This window comes from Henckelia pumila, chromosome 4 (assembly GCF_033568475.1).
Source record: "Henckelia pumila isolate YLH828 chromosome 4, ASM3356847v2, whole genome shotgun sequence".
In the NCBI taxonomy this organism is placed as follows: Eukaryota; Viridiplantae; Streptophyta; class Magnoliopsida; order Lamiales; family Gesneriaceae; genus Henckelia; species Henckelia pumila.
The window spans coordinates 60,086,511-60,099,227 of record NC_133123.1 but is presented as its reverse complement, the minus strand read 5'-3'; the positions used below and the strand labels follow the sequence as shown (position 1 = coordinate 60,099,227).

The 12,717-nt window shown below is 35.4% G+C and overlaps 2 protein-coding genes and 1 long non-coding RNA gene across 6 annotated transcripts; all 3 read right to left on the bottom strand.

Moving 5' to 3' along the window:
- Positions 1-379: 379 nt before the first annotated feature.
- Positions 380-5,993, bottom strand: LOC140866848 (uncharacterized). 4 transcript variants are annotated; one of them, XM_073271903.1, is made up of 13 exons: positions 5,803-5,993; positions 5,530-5,649; positions 4,785-4,844; positions 4,667-4,685; positions 4,504-4,568; positions 4,383-4,398; positions 4,218-4,279; positions 2,256-2,385; positions 1,965-2,062; positions 1,546-1,712; positions 1,205-1,353; positions 957-1,075; positions 380-474 (listed from the first exon to the last, which is right to left on the bottom strand). In XM_073271903.1, exons 8-10 carry the CDS (start codon positions 2,383-2,385, stop codon positions 1,602-1,604), a joined length of 339 nt encoding a protein of 112 aa, XP_073128004.1. In that variant the 5' UTR covers positions 4,218-4,279; positions 4,383-4,398; positions 4,504-4,568; positions 4,667-4,685; positions 4,785-4,844; positions 5,530-5,649; positions 5,803-5,993; the 3' UTR covers positions 380-474; positions 957-1,075; positions 1,205-1,353; positions 1,546-1,601. The 4 variants fall into 4 exon arrangements, with proteins under 4 accessions (XP_073128004.1, XP_073128003.1, XP_073128006.1 ...); XM_073271902.1 differs by having other exon boundaries at positions 957-1,353; XM_073271905.1 differs by having other exon boundaries at positions 957-1,353; positions 2,256-2,375.
- A 1,376-nt stretch (positions 5,994-7,369) lies between these two features.
- Positions 7,370-8,241, bottom strand: LOC140866188 (dirigent protein 22-like). The gene has a single exon (XM_073271100.1). It carries the CDS (start codon positions 8,196-8,198, stop codon positions 7,587-7,589), a length of 612 nt encoding a protein of 203 aa, XP_073127201.1. The 5' UTR covers positions 8,199-8,241; the 3' UTR covers positions 7,370-7,586.
- Positions 8,242-10,905: 2,664 nt separating this feature from the next.
- On the bottom strand, positions 10,906-11,714 carry LOC140866189 (uncharacterized). The gene is made up of 3 exons (XR_012144812.1): positions 11,668-11,714; positions 11,536-11,578; positions 10,906-10,994 (listed from the first exon to the last, which is right to left on the bottom strand). It is a non-coding gene; the product is annotated as an uncharacterized lncRNA (long non-coding RNA).
- Between the last annotated feature and the right edge of the window lie 1,003 nt (positions 11,715-12,717).

Genomic DNA, 12,717 nt, shown 5'->3' with positions numbered 1-12,717 from the left:
TTCCGCGTTGTATTTGTCACAAAAAAACGTTGTCGTAGCCAGTGTTGGGAAAGGCCGCGGTCAAAGACAACGCTTAAAAAACGTTGTCGTTTTGAGCAAAGACAACGCATAAAAAGCGTTGTGATATTTGAAAAGGACAACGCTTTTTAAGCATTGTTTTTTTAGTAACGACAACGCTTTTTTCACCTACGACAACGTTTAAAAAGCGTTGTCTTTTCTCAAATAAAAAACAAAAAAAATTAAAATTTAATTCACAAATTTTCAATATTATCACTCAATATTAAAAATTTTTGAAAATTAAATCTAATATACAATATTTCAATATTATAAATCATTCAAATATAACAAAAATCATTCAAATATAACAAATAATCGAATTCTTCAGGTTCATCTCGGCCATGTCAAAGTTCTTGTCTTATCACTGCAAATGGTAGTTGCTGATCCCATAGTTTCACAAGCTGAAATCCTATGCACCTGTAGATCAATTTGTATCAGCAATTTCTTGAAGAATACAATATCAACGCTGAACAATGCCTGACAGAGAACCATAATTAATGGCATACCAAGGTATAAACAACCTTTGTTTTCAAGTAAATTTTGATTCCAAATAGTGTCACCGTAAAAGATGTTTTGAGATCAGCAAAGGTTATTAATTACTTTATTTCAAAAAATACACCTCATGTTAACTGGTTCGCATTCATTCGCATGACACTAGTACATGAACAGGTAAAATCAAAACTGTGGCCTCACATTAACATAACCAATATTTCTTAATGTTTCTCAACTACTTTTTTACTAAATCTAAGCTTAATGTATCCACCTGAAAACCAGAAATGGATCTAACTTTTCTTTATTTTACCTATTATTATCCTGTTTCCAACTATATAGTCTATGCTCTATAGGAAGCAATCAACAAGTATGGATGGAAAATAATTAACTACATAACAAAATATTACCTTATATATCTTCTCACTGCCAGTATCAATAACACAGATAATTCCATTAAGTCCTCCAGCCACCAAAAATGGAGTTCCATCAATAGTACACGCCCAGCTTGCCGTATAAAAAGATTCATCTTTCACAATACACGGGACACCAAATTCTTTTTCAGAATATGTATTTTTCAAAATAAATTCAGCACATACATCTTATAAAAAAACTGAATTTGCTGACTCGTAATTCCATTGGAAAGAAAATCTCTTACATTGTCATCGATTTAGGACTGAAGTACAGCAAGTGTATGATAAATGTCAACAAACTTGCTATTTTCTCTTATATTTGAGTCGTTAGAGAGTATAGTCTTCCCTCTCAAGACTGCGGCAGTGGTACACATAACTTTTTCTATGACAAGAACTGCAAAAATAAAGGAGTCATCACATCAAATTAGAAAGTAAGGTAAAATTGGTCACATCCAAAATAAAATGAAAAGAAAATGTATCTCTAGAGTTAAACATAAATTTTACAAACTATTATATAGTAATATAGTTTTTGTTTTGCCGACATTATAGAGGAGATAGTATTTTCTAAGAGAGAGGTGTTAGATACCATAATTCTTGTCTACCATCTTGCACAGAGTTGGCATAAAGAGTGTTCATGTTGCATCATGCAAATTGGTCACTAACATAAACGTACAGTGGTGCCATGAACAATGTTAAGGAAACCATAGGGCAAACCAGCCTCCATGGACAATTCTGCAAGGATAATAGAAGCCCCTGAAAAGTAAAAAAGGAAAATATTTGATCAATTATAAACAAAAAACATTCAAAATACTCTTATCTTAATTTAATATCGGAGATGTGACGTCTTGAAGTTGCGTATAGGCTGCGATCCCGCGACAGGAGCGCATCACCTACATATACCCTCATGCAGTAGTCTCTTGCCACCACCATGCATCACCTACATATACCCTCATGCAGTACCCTCATGCATCACCTAGACAGCCTACAAGCTACAATCTTACTTACCCACATATGCAGCTGTGCAAAACCCAGGTACATTGAACAAGACAACAACTTTCTTGTTGTCCACCTTAATCTGCAGCTTTTTCCACATCTCTGAAGCCCTGAATTTTACACCACCAGACATCTAAATTATTACATCTTGCTGCTGGTACAAATTAATTAAATACTCGATCGAGAGAAAAAGGATCAAATTAATCATCAGTACGTAGTTAATTCTTAATTAAGGTTAAATTTAATTATATTAATTTCTGGTAAGGGTGTGTATATATATGTTCATGCATGGTAGTTACTTACCAGCTTTAGCAGGAAGGATGCGCCAGCTGCCATGGCCATGCTGAGCAATATAAGCCAGCAGCTTCTTGTCTTCTTCCCGAGTCCATGGCCCTTTCTTCAACTTCATCTTCAATCTTTCAGCTATATGCATCTTATAAGTGTTTTAGATTAATTTGTGGAATGGCTTGGATCGGTGAAGCGTGTATATATATATAATATACAAGGACTTTAATTATGAACAATTCTACCCCAACATTACTATAAATAGAGCTACTGCATGCATCCAGCCTCTCTGAACTCATTTAAAATTTTTTACTTGCAGATAAAATTAATATATATATAAGCTTTTTATTATTATAGGCGTGTACATTTAAGGCAGTGTGTGTGTGTGTGTATATATATATATATATATATATATATATATATATATCTTAAACAGAACAAAAATTTTACCTAAGAAGAACAGTGTTCCACATGAAATCCACATATTAGAATCGTCACTAGACAGGACGAGGATACAAGGTATTGGAATTAGAAAACCTAAATAACTTCGGTTCAAATTCCAAATTCATTCTCTGTTTACTAAACGCCTTTATGGAAACAATATACCGGACAAAATTTGTCATCCAATATTAACTACTCACAGGGCAATGATGATTTTAACTTTCACTGTTTCGCAGAATTTTCTCCAATATTCATGCATATTCATAGTAAGATATTGGCATAGCTTTTAGTTTATAAACACATTTCATCGTTTGTTTTCTTATCATCGCGAAGTAGAAGAATTACTGTGATAACAAGACAATGGAGCTCATGAAGGAAACATCAGAGAAATATTCTGTTTCTACTCTAGTAGATCTCACAATTACAATTACCAATTCCTTACACTGGCATTTTAGCCTTTATTTATCTTCAACATATTCCAAATATGATTCAAGAATTTCATGCTTCGATGAAATTAAGGAACAATCACTACCGTAAGTTGAAAAAATTAACATGAAAAAAAGCAGCAAAATCCTCAAGACTACTTACCGTAAGTTGAAAAAATTAGCTTTGGTGATTGACTTAAAATAGATAAGAAATTAACAAGAAGTGTTCTAGCGAGAAAAATTGTACTCACTGAAAATAAACACAAAATCATCTTCAAAACTTTAAGCCAACTGCATCAAAACATGCAGAAGATTACTTAATTAACAAAACCAAAGCTAAAGACGCATACAAAAGCATGCTTCCAAGAATGTATTCCATTTTCATATGCATAAATAATAGACATAAACACTGAAAAATCAATTCCAAACAAAATATAAAACGAAAAACATCTTCAGTCTATATGAACATGAAGCCATGAGACGCTAAGTGAACATGAAACAATAACTAATAATCATATTAAATGTTGAAACGAATGGCAATGGATTCGATTGGATACTTGATGGAATCCTTGATGAGCTCAAAAGCCCCTGCACATGAAGGTGCTATTTCAACTTACAATGGTTGAACAATCAAAATCTTAGAGAAACTTATCATTTCCCATGGTTGATACTTAGGCTTCTGAAAAATAAAATGTATTGCTGTGTTTATTTCAAATTGCTATCGAAAATTTTGGTTGTTGTGATGTAATGCTTGAATTTATTTCTTCATAGTTTTATACTCATCCCAGAAACTACCTTGAACTCGTTGCTTGATTTCTTTTAGGTTATATTTGGATTGAGGATTGGTTTGAAATCCACGTCTCAAATCCATTGTACACATGTTGCTCAAAATTAATGATTTGAAATAAAGATAGCAAGCACTACATCTTATTTTTCAGAAGCCTGAGTAATGAGTATCAACCAGGGGAAAAATAAGTTTTTCTAAGATTTGGATTGTTTTATCATCATTGTAGTTGAAATAGCAACTTGGAGAGAACTTTGAACCTCTGTGCTTCTATTAACAAAAAAGACCATTAAAAATCATATTTGATGTGCTAAAGAATTTTAGCTTTACCTTAGTCTGTTATGTACTTGAGTAAGCTGATCACGCAACATCCTCACCCAGTTTTGCATTTCCTAGCAGTAGCAGATCACCAGGAGAAGATTTTAAGGATGGCCCTTGATGTAGTAGGCTAAAAATTTAATAATTATAGATGATGCAAGTAAAACTGAGATGTACCTCGACTGACGGTGTACTGCAAAAATTGAAAAGGAAAATTAACACAGAGCAGATGAAAGTATAATTGATCATAAATTACAAAGAAGAGAAAATAAATATAGTTGACCAATATAATATCCACCTTGCATCAAGAAACTCTTCTATATCAACATCCTGGTCGAGCTTCTTGAAATTTCTTTTCAATGTCTATCATTTAATGAATCCAAAGGCACGAAATTCAATTACTCTTTTCCGAAAGAGGAATAATTTAAGAAACAGGATTCATACATAAACATTGAACTTACTTCGAGACTCTCCAATCTCCTGTTCAAAGGCCATAAGATGGGAAAAAAGAAGAATAAGTTGCGTCCACAATGCTTCAACTTGACAGAAACAAAATCAAGTGTAACTATCACCGTGTACCTTTTAGCCCTTTCTTTTGGTGTAAGTTGAGCATATTTTGCAATCATCTCATCAATGTTGCTGAAAGCGAAAACAAGTAGAGCTGGTATTTAGCACCAAATCGTCCATGTGAATTTTACTTGAACAAGAATACCGAAAGCTTGCATTTTAACTTCTACTTCAGAAACTTATTGGTTTATATGAACCCGTAGTCTTCAGTCATTGTCTAGCTTATAGAATCCAATAAGACACATTCAGTAATTTCCACTATTAATGTATGCTATTTATTCTCTTTCGTCACACAAGCAAGGGCCAGCGAGCAGATAGTTCATCTCAACTGAATAAAGTTTTCGATTTCATGCACAATTTCACTAAAAATTCATATTTGATAAACGAAATTTCTTGGTAAACCATATGAGGAGATAGATACATGTACTACTAGCCTAACATGACAACATTTACAATTCCACCAACCAAAAAATGCAAGATTAAAAAACAAAGATTCACGACTCAATCACATGGCACAATACAAACTAAACTAAATGCTCGAAATCTACCTGCGTGGTCCTCGAAAAATCGAAAGCTTTCTTGTAGGAGAAAACATAAGAAGGATAATATCAATGTCACATAACACTTAGATAGTTAATAAACCAACAGAGCAGAACAAAGTGAATCAACGCTTACATAGTCAAGAAGCCTGGATTGTTAATAAAATAAACACAAATTAGAGAATCTACAAGAGCTCAAGGCAAATAACCAATCTTACCCAGCGTCAAACCAACTGTGCAATCGGTAGTTTCCCGGCGGCTAATTTCAAAGAGAGTAACGCGGAGTATGGGAGACGATCGAGTGAGCGAAGGGGAGAGACGATTAATTGATAGCAAATCTGGAAAACCAAGAAACGACCAGAAATGGCTCAAAGTCGCGAAGAACAAAAACCCACGCAGCTCCAGTCGCTAACAGGACGCCATGGTTTGAGCTTTGGCCCAAGATTCCTCAATATTTTGGTATTAAATTGAAGCAAAGTACGAAATCTTACCTTTTCTAGCTTCAGCCTGTATCTTTCCGGCCGTTAGGGCGGTAAATCGACGACATGGAAAGGCTGCTAGGGTTCGGGGAGAAAGCAGAAAGAAGAGGAAGAAATAGCGATTAAGGTTTTGTCAAATTGGAATCGAAAGAGAGCAAAAAAAGAAAGGGAAAAATCGCGATTAAGGGTTTGGGGATTTTGGGTTTTTTTTTGTCAGACGTAAAGGGTAAGGGTAAGGGTAAGGGTAATATAATAGATGTATTTTAACTTTTATTATATTATTATTATTTAAAATTAAAAAAATATTATCTACAAAAAGCGTTGTTGTATATAAAAAAAAACGCTCATCTACAACGCTTTTTAAAAACGTTGTGGATGACGAAAAAAATGTTGTCTTTTACAAATTTTAAAAAATAAAGACAACGCTTTATCATAAAAGCGTTGTGTTTCCTTTTTTAACAACGCTTTTTGTAAAAAGCGTTGTCTTTCAACTGTTGTCGATGACCAATTTTGTTGTAGTGCTTGTTCGAGAAATACATAGGCACATTATGGTACTGTACTCAAAATGATGCCTCATTGTAACTCAACGAACGAGGATCATCCATCCCTTTAGGTTCAATATTCACGATGATGTCTTGGAAGAAACTCCAAGGCCCTTCTAACAAAACCCTCCTCCTGTCGTCTTACGAAGTAAATTCCAGAATAAAAGTGTTCTCTCCAACAAATTCAATCTCTACTTTCCTCTTAAATTGTAGAATACGAGGAATTTACATACGAAACGTATCCCGATTTATAGATTTTGGCGAGATAACATGAGCCACAAGACACTTTGCAACTCGTTCCTCCCCATGCTTAAGATCCGCAAAACTGATGTTGATATTCTTATCTCTTTTATTTGATATTTTAATCTCCTTCACTAATCTGGATATGTCCTCATATCCATAATTATGGAATTATCAAACTATGCCACGTAGATGATACCACCGGCTAATCAAGTAAGAATACCTGCAACAAGTAGGACAATGGCTCTCACACAGATTTTCAGTTTTTGTTAGGAGTGTATTTTCGGTAAACCGTACTAAAAATATTGATATGAAAAAAATTTATATTGATACCAATACCGATACCGAAATTCAGAAGTTTTGGTAAGAAAAATCCATACTCATACCGTATAGATATCCAAAAAAAATTCGATATACCGAAAAAATTTCAGTATATCGAAAAAATTTCAGTACGATATACCGATAATTCGGTATTTTAGTACGGTATGACAACCTTAATTTTTGTAAACACTAGACCACTTTATGATTACACATAATTAATCTATCATAGTATTCCTTAACTCAATAAAAATAAATAAATAAATAAAATAAATCTATCATACTCCTAAGAGTCCTAACAAGTTTCCTGCAAGCAGATGCCCCTTTTGGGTTTGTAGGAGTGGGGTTGGGGTGGGGGTCAACACGTTTACCTGGCTCCTCATCTTCCCAAATCCAAATCTCGCCACTCCCAATTATTTCCTCAAAATCGTTGTTATAACTAAATTAAAAAAAAAAAAAAACTATACTTATAGCTGATCTGTCATAAAAACAAAATCTTGAATTGGAGACTCAATATATATACTCTCCCAAACATACAACGAACAGTAGATAACACACCAAGTGATTCATCCCCTCCAAAATAAAGCAATTGACTAGATTTTTTCACTAAATTATTGCACCACAGCTAGTGCAGACGATAAAAGACACCGATACGTACGTAGCTTTTACATATGGTTGAACCCTAGCTAATTAATTTCACTGATCCCCCTGCAGCGTGCGTATGCTGGAATCATCGAAGTAGGAAACATAAGCATTGTATTCCAACACGCCATATTCGGTGTAAGTGTCGTAATCGTAAGTGTTGCCGATAACATAGCCACGTGCCATGCGGAATATTCCGGTGCCGCCAACCACCGGCAGCTCGCGTTGGTCGACCGTTATCGGGTTTCGTCCTAGAATGCAGAGTGTACTCCCACTGTACGGACCAGCCGTGAAAACAATGTTAAGGTTCATGCCTAAAGCTGATGTCTCCAAATCTATGTAAGTGATCGTCCCTTGAGCCCTTCCCAGTTTCTCCGAATCTTTTTCGGGCCCAGCCGTCACAAGATCGTCCAATACTCGTACCAAGCCGAAGTTCGACGGGGAATTCGCAGAGATGGAAGCCCTCGCGACCTCGAATACAGTTTCGTTTATGCCAGCTTGCACGTCTTGAAGAAAGAAATGGAGCTTGACTACCTTTTCATTTCCAGTACAGCATATGTTCTGCAACCATGCTAACTCTTCTTTTGCCCCTTCTTTTCTAGCATTCGAATTCGGTATCAATAAGGAAATTAGCATCAAGATCACAACTATTAGGTTGGCAGCCATATTTGGCTTGGCTTCCAAATGAGAAAGATTAGTTATAATCGGATATGGGAATTAACAAGTACTTGGCAAAGATAGAATAATGGGATTATATAGGGGAAAATTTAAATAAAAAAGCAATGCACGTGATTTCCTGTCTAGTCACCAGTGTCTTGGACTGATGGGTAGAACTTTGAAGCAGCCCACGTTTTAAATTTCCTATTTTTTTATAAAAAAAATAAAGCAATATATGTTACGCTCAAATCCTCTGTATTTTGTCATTTATGAACTTTATGTGAAAATTTTATTAGAATATAAAAATTCCTTGGTCCTTGTGCTTTTTAAACTTAGACATCAATTTCTAAATAAAAATAAATAAATTAATTAATTAATTAAATAAAACACTCCTAGGCATCAAAAGTCTATAAAAGGAAGTAAAAAAAACCGTGCTCATACATTTCATTTGAGGAACCCTAACGAACTCTTGAATAAGAAATTACCATTCTCTTTCCTCGGTTTTATAACATATTAAAATGTTAAAAAGAAATTTTTATAAGAGATTTGCTAAAATCAATAAAGATAAGTGATATCCCACGAGTGATTCCATCACATGCTTAGAGTCCATAGCCAAGAACCAATGATTAAGTTCAGCTCTAGAGAGTGAGCTCGGTTCATGAGGGTAGGAGGTAGAAACGAGACATGTTAAAGTTAGAGTTGCCAATTGTATCTAAAGGAGGTGACAAGAGTGAAGAGGTACACTATTTTCCAGAGCATGAAGCTTAATCTCAACAAGTTAGACCCTAGCTTGGAGGAAACTTTATGAGTCAAGACTTCATGGAAGTAAGGATTTGTGAGGTGAGAAAGGGAGCTTATAGTTGAATATGTGAATAGAGCAATGAGCAATGAAGGAGAGAATGGAGAAGTAGAAGAGGACGATGATGGTGGAAAAAGGTATCTAGAGTGGAGCTAGCCCAAGGTGGGCAAGTCCCCTAGTTTAGGCCTCTCCTCAAGGGTGAGGTCCCATATTTTTAGTCTCACCTAGAGGGCGAGACCATGATTTGTGTAACGCCCAAAAATTCGTTACGTAAATTCGCATGAATAACTATGAGATTTAATAATTTTAAAATAATGTGAAAATGTGTTAAATTATTTTTATGAGTTATTATGTGAATTATGTGATTTATTTGCATGTTTTAAATATTATTGCGGCATTTAAACCGCTAGGTGGTAATTTATAAAATTATTTGAGAAAAGTTATTTTATGATCGCGTAGGCTGGACCGTGGACGGACAAAATATTAGTTTTTCATCCAATATATTTTATGAGATTTTTAAGAGCCCTAAAATATTATTTTAAGGTATTATTTCATGAAAATTGTAGCATTTATTAGTATATATATATATATGCGTCCATTTTTATCAAAAATAAGTAATTTTAATGACTTTTAATAAATTTTAAAAATCCCCTTTTTTTATATTTCGGGATTTAAGTTAAATATCAGATTTAATTATTTTGTATTTAAGAGTTTTAAGTTTATTTTATTTTATTCAATAATTACTTAATATCTTAACCTTGTTTTATTAAAGATTTAACCTAATCCTACCCCTTAAACCTACCGTAAATTCACCTAGCCGCCTCCTCATCCCTTCTTCCCCATCTCCATGTTCCCCAGCAGAGAAATCAGCCCCATAGCCGACTTGTAAGATTTTTCCAATTGTTTTGGAAATCCGCTTACAACACTAGAGCAGGCCAGTGCTACTATGATGACAGGAATCACCGCACTGTTGGAGCAATAGGCAGCACGACCCCGACTTACACACGATGAGGACGTTGCGAAACGGTTCCAGAAGAAGGGACCGAAGGATTTTTCTGGTGCCACTGATCCACTCATGGCTGAGGGGTGGATCCGTTCCTTGGAGACCATATTTGCTTATATGGGGCTCACAGATGCCGATAAAGTAAATTGTGCGGTGTACATGATGAAGAGCTATGCAGCCCTTTGGTGGGAGGGCGTAGTTCGAGGTGTGAACTCGCAGACTTTGACATGGGAGGAGTTCAGGCGGATGTTCTTCGCCAAATATTTTACTGAGGATGTGCACAACCGAATGATTCGGGAGTTCATGAGTTTTCGACAGGGGGTGTGATGACCCGAGTTCTAATCTCTCATTAATCTCATTAATCATTATTAAACCATGTTAGACAATAATCAAAGTCTAAACAAAAGAATAAAAAAAAATTTTTTTTTAAAATAAATTGCTCTGCGCACGCGCAGGCATCACTCCTCGCGCGCGCGCCGGCCAATGGGACCGAGGCCCCCTGGCTTGGCTCGCGCGCGCGCGAGCAGGAGCTCGCCCGTGCGCCAGCCAAACCAACAGAAAAAAAAATATGGCTCAGCTGCTGTCAAAAACGAGATCATGCCTATGATTGATTCAAGATCATGTCCTACCAAAGTCTAGACATGGTTTAATCAATCATAACATCTAACATGCATTCTAACATGCTATAATTGTTAGGAATAAACCATTCCAAGGCTTTACAACATAATCATAATTCTCATAACATACAATAACATTGTCATATATCAAGTTCAAGACACCTTATGTTGATTCAAGGATTTACAACATATTTCCAATCCTATAAACATCAACAAAACCACAACTTAATCATCTACAAGTCTTGGTACAAGTATCTTCTAACATGATTATGTTTAAGACTCAATAAACTTCATGACAACACACATAACTCCTAACTCGGATCCTCACGCTATATCGATTTCATCCCTTGTTCTTTAAGTCCGCCTTTGCCCGGTTCCACTTCCTCCTATTGTAATGACACATACAACAAAACAATAGCCGGATAACTCCGGTGAGAAATAGATTTCCCAGTAAAAGCAACTAAACATGCATAATCAATATCACAATCATGATATAGAAGTAAATACAATGCATGCTTTCAAAACAAGGTTCATTTCGTCATTCATCGACTGGATCCCGAGAAGAAGATATCATAGCTAATCCACCGACACACCCTATCGAGGTGGGGCTACTATCTTGCTCCTCTAGACTTTGAAGCCATTATATATGTAGTTCAGACACTAGGCTAAAACAACCACCCAGGCCATACATATACAATCCCTCAAATCGTCTATTCGAACGTGTCCGTTCATTTCAAATTCAAGGAATAAGTCATCAAGATGAATGCAACATATATCATAATCAAAGCATTCATTATATCAAAGACTTATCCAAGTAATCAAGGTAAAACACATAAGAGCACTTAAGCAAACAAGTATGTGAATTGTGGAAACTCGATACAAACCATCTCGAGTTGTAACCCCAATCAAATAGTAGTCCACTTTTACCTTTCAAATGTGATGTCTAGGATGTCTTTGAGCTTGTCCAATTCTGTCCAAGATCAATTACCAAACACAACTCAAATTCTGTTCAATATCAACTCAACCTTCCACAAGAACTTCAAAGGAAACTCAACCAACCTTGTGTGTTCTTCTATCGGTTTCGAATTCAACGTTCTCGAGTTCACTTGTCCTGTTTACACACTGAAATCATAGCATAACAAACAAGGAATCATCAGCTAATAGTTCAACAACTTCAGATTCCAAGAACAATAGCAAATCATTTCGATTCAAGAGTTCGACGGCATTTCGGTATTACTTCGGCGATCCCGAACAACTCAAAATCATTTCTAACATTCATATCAGATGTTCAACAACTCAACTCAACATATCAGCAAGTATATATCAATCGAAACATATCTGGAAATCATAAGGACATGATATACACATCAGTCTTTAACCAAACTTCAAGAACATCAAAGCTAGAAGATCAAAACCATCAAATTCATTACAACTTCTGATCCCTGTCCATTTCGAATTCTCAAACCAACATGAAAGACAGAAAAACTTACATCAAATCGAAGGTCTTGTCGAGAGGATTCCAAAACATCTTTCGGAATCGAATTCGGATAACCGTAGCTCAAGATATAAGGATTTGAATATGAAGATGAAGCTTGAAGATCTCTTGAAAGTTGCTCTCGGTTCTTTTCTTTCCTTGGGCTGAAGAATCTGATGGAATTTCAAGATAATTACACGTGACTAAGCCTAGGAATAACAAGTGTCCCACTAACAATCACAATTTTGCACTTTAGCCCCTCAACTATGCAATAATTGTAATTCAGTCCTTAATTCCTCCATTCATTCAATTTCAATCCTAATCAATTTAAGAATATTAGAATTTAAATCAAAACTCCAAATATTCCCAAATTAATTATTCTCGGATTAAAATTAAATAATTCCGGGTGTTACAATTCCCCCCCACTAAGACTCGATTTCGTCCTCGAAATCTTAGTAATATCAACAAATCATATCACAGATATCAGATAACAGAAAACTAAAGGAGACTCACATCAAGAAAATAACTCTGGAAATCGTTGTCTCATATCTGATTCAGTCTCCCAAGTCGCTTCTGTAATACCATGACGACTCCACTGAACCTTCACAAGCGGAATAGTCTTCGTACGAAGTTGC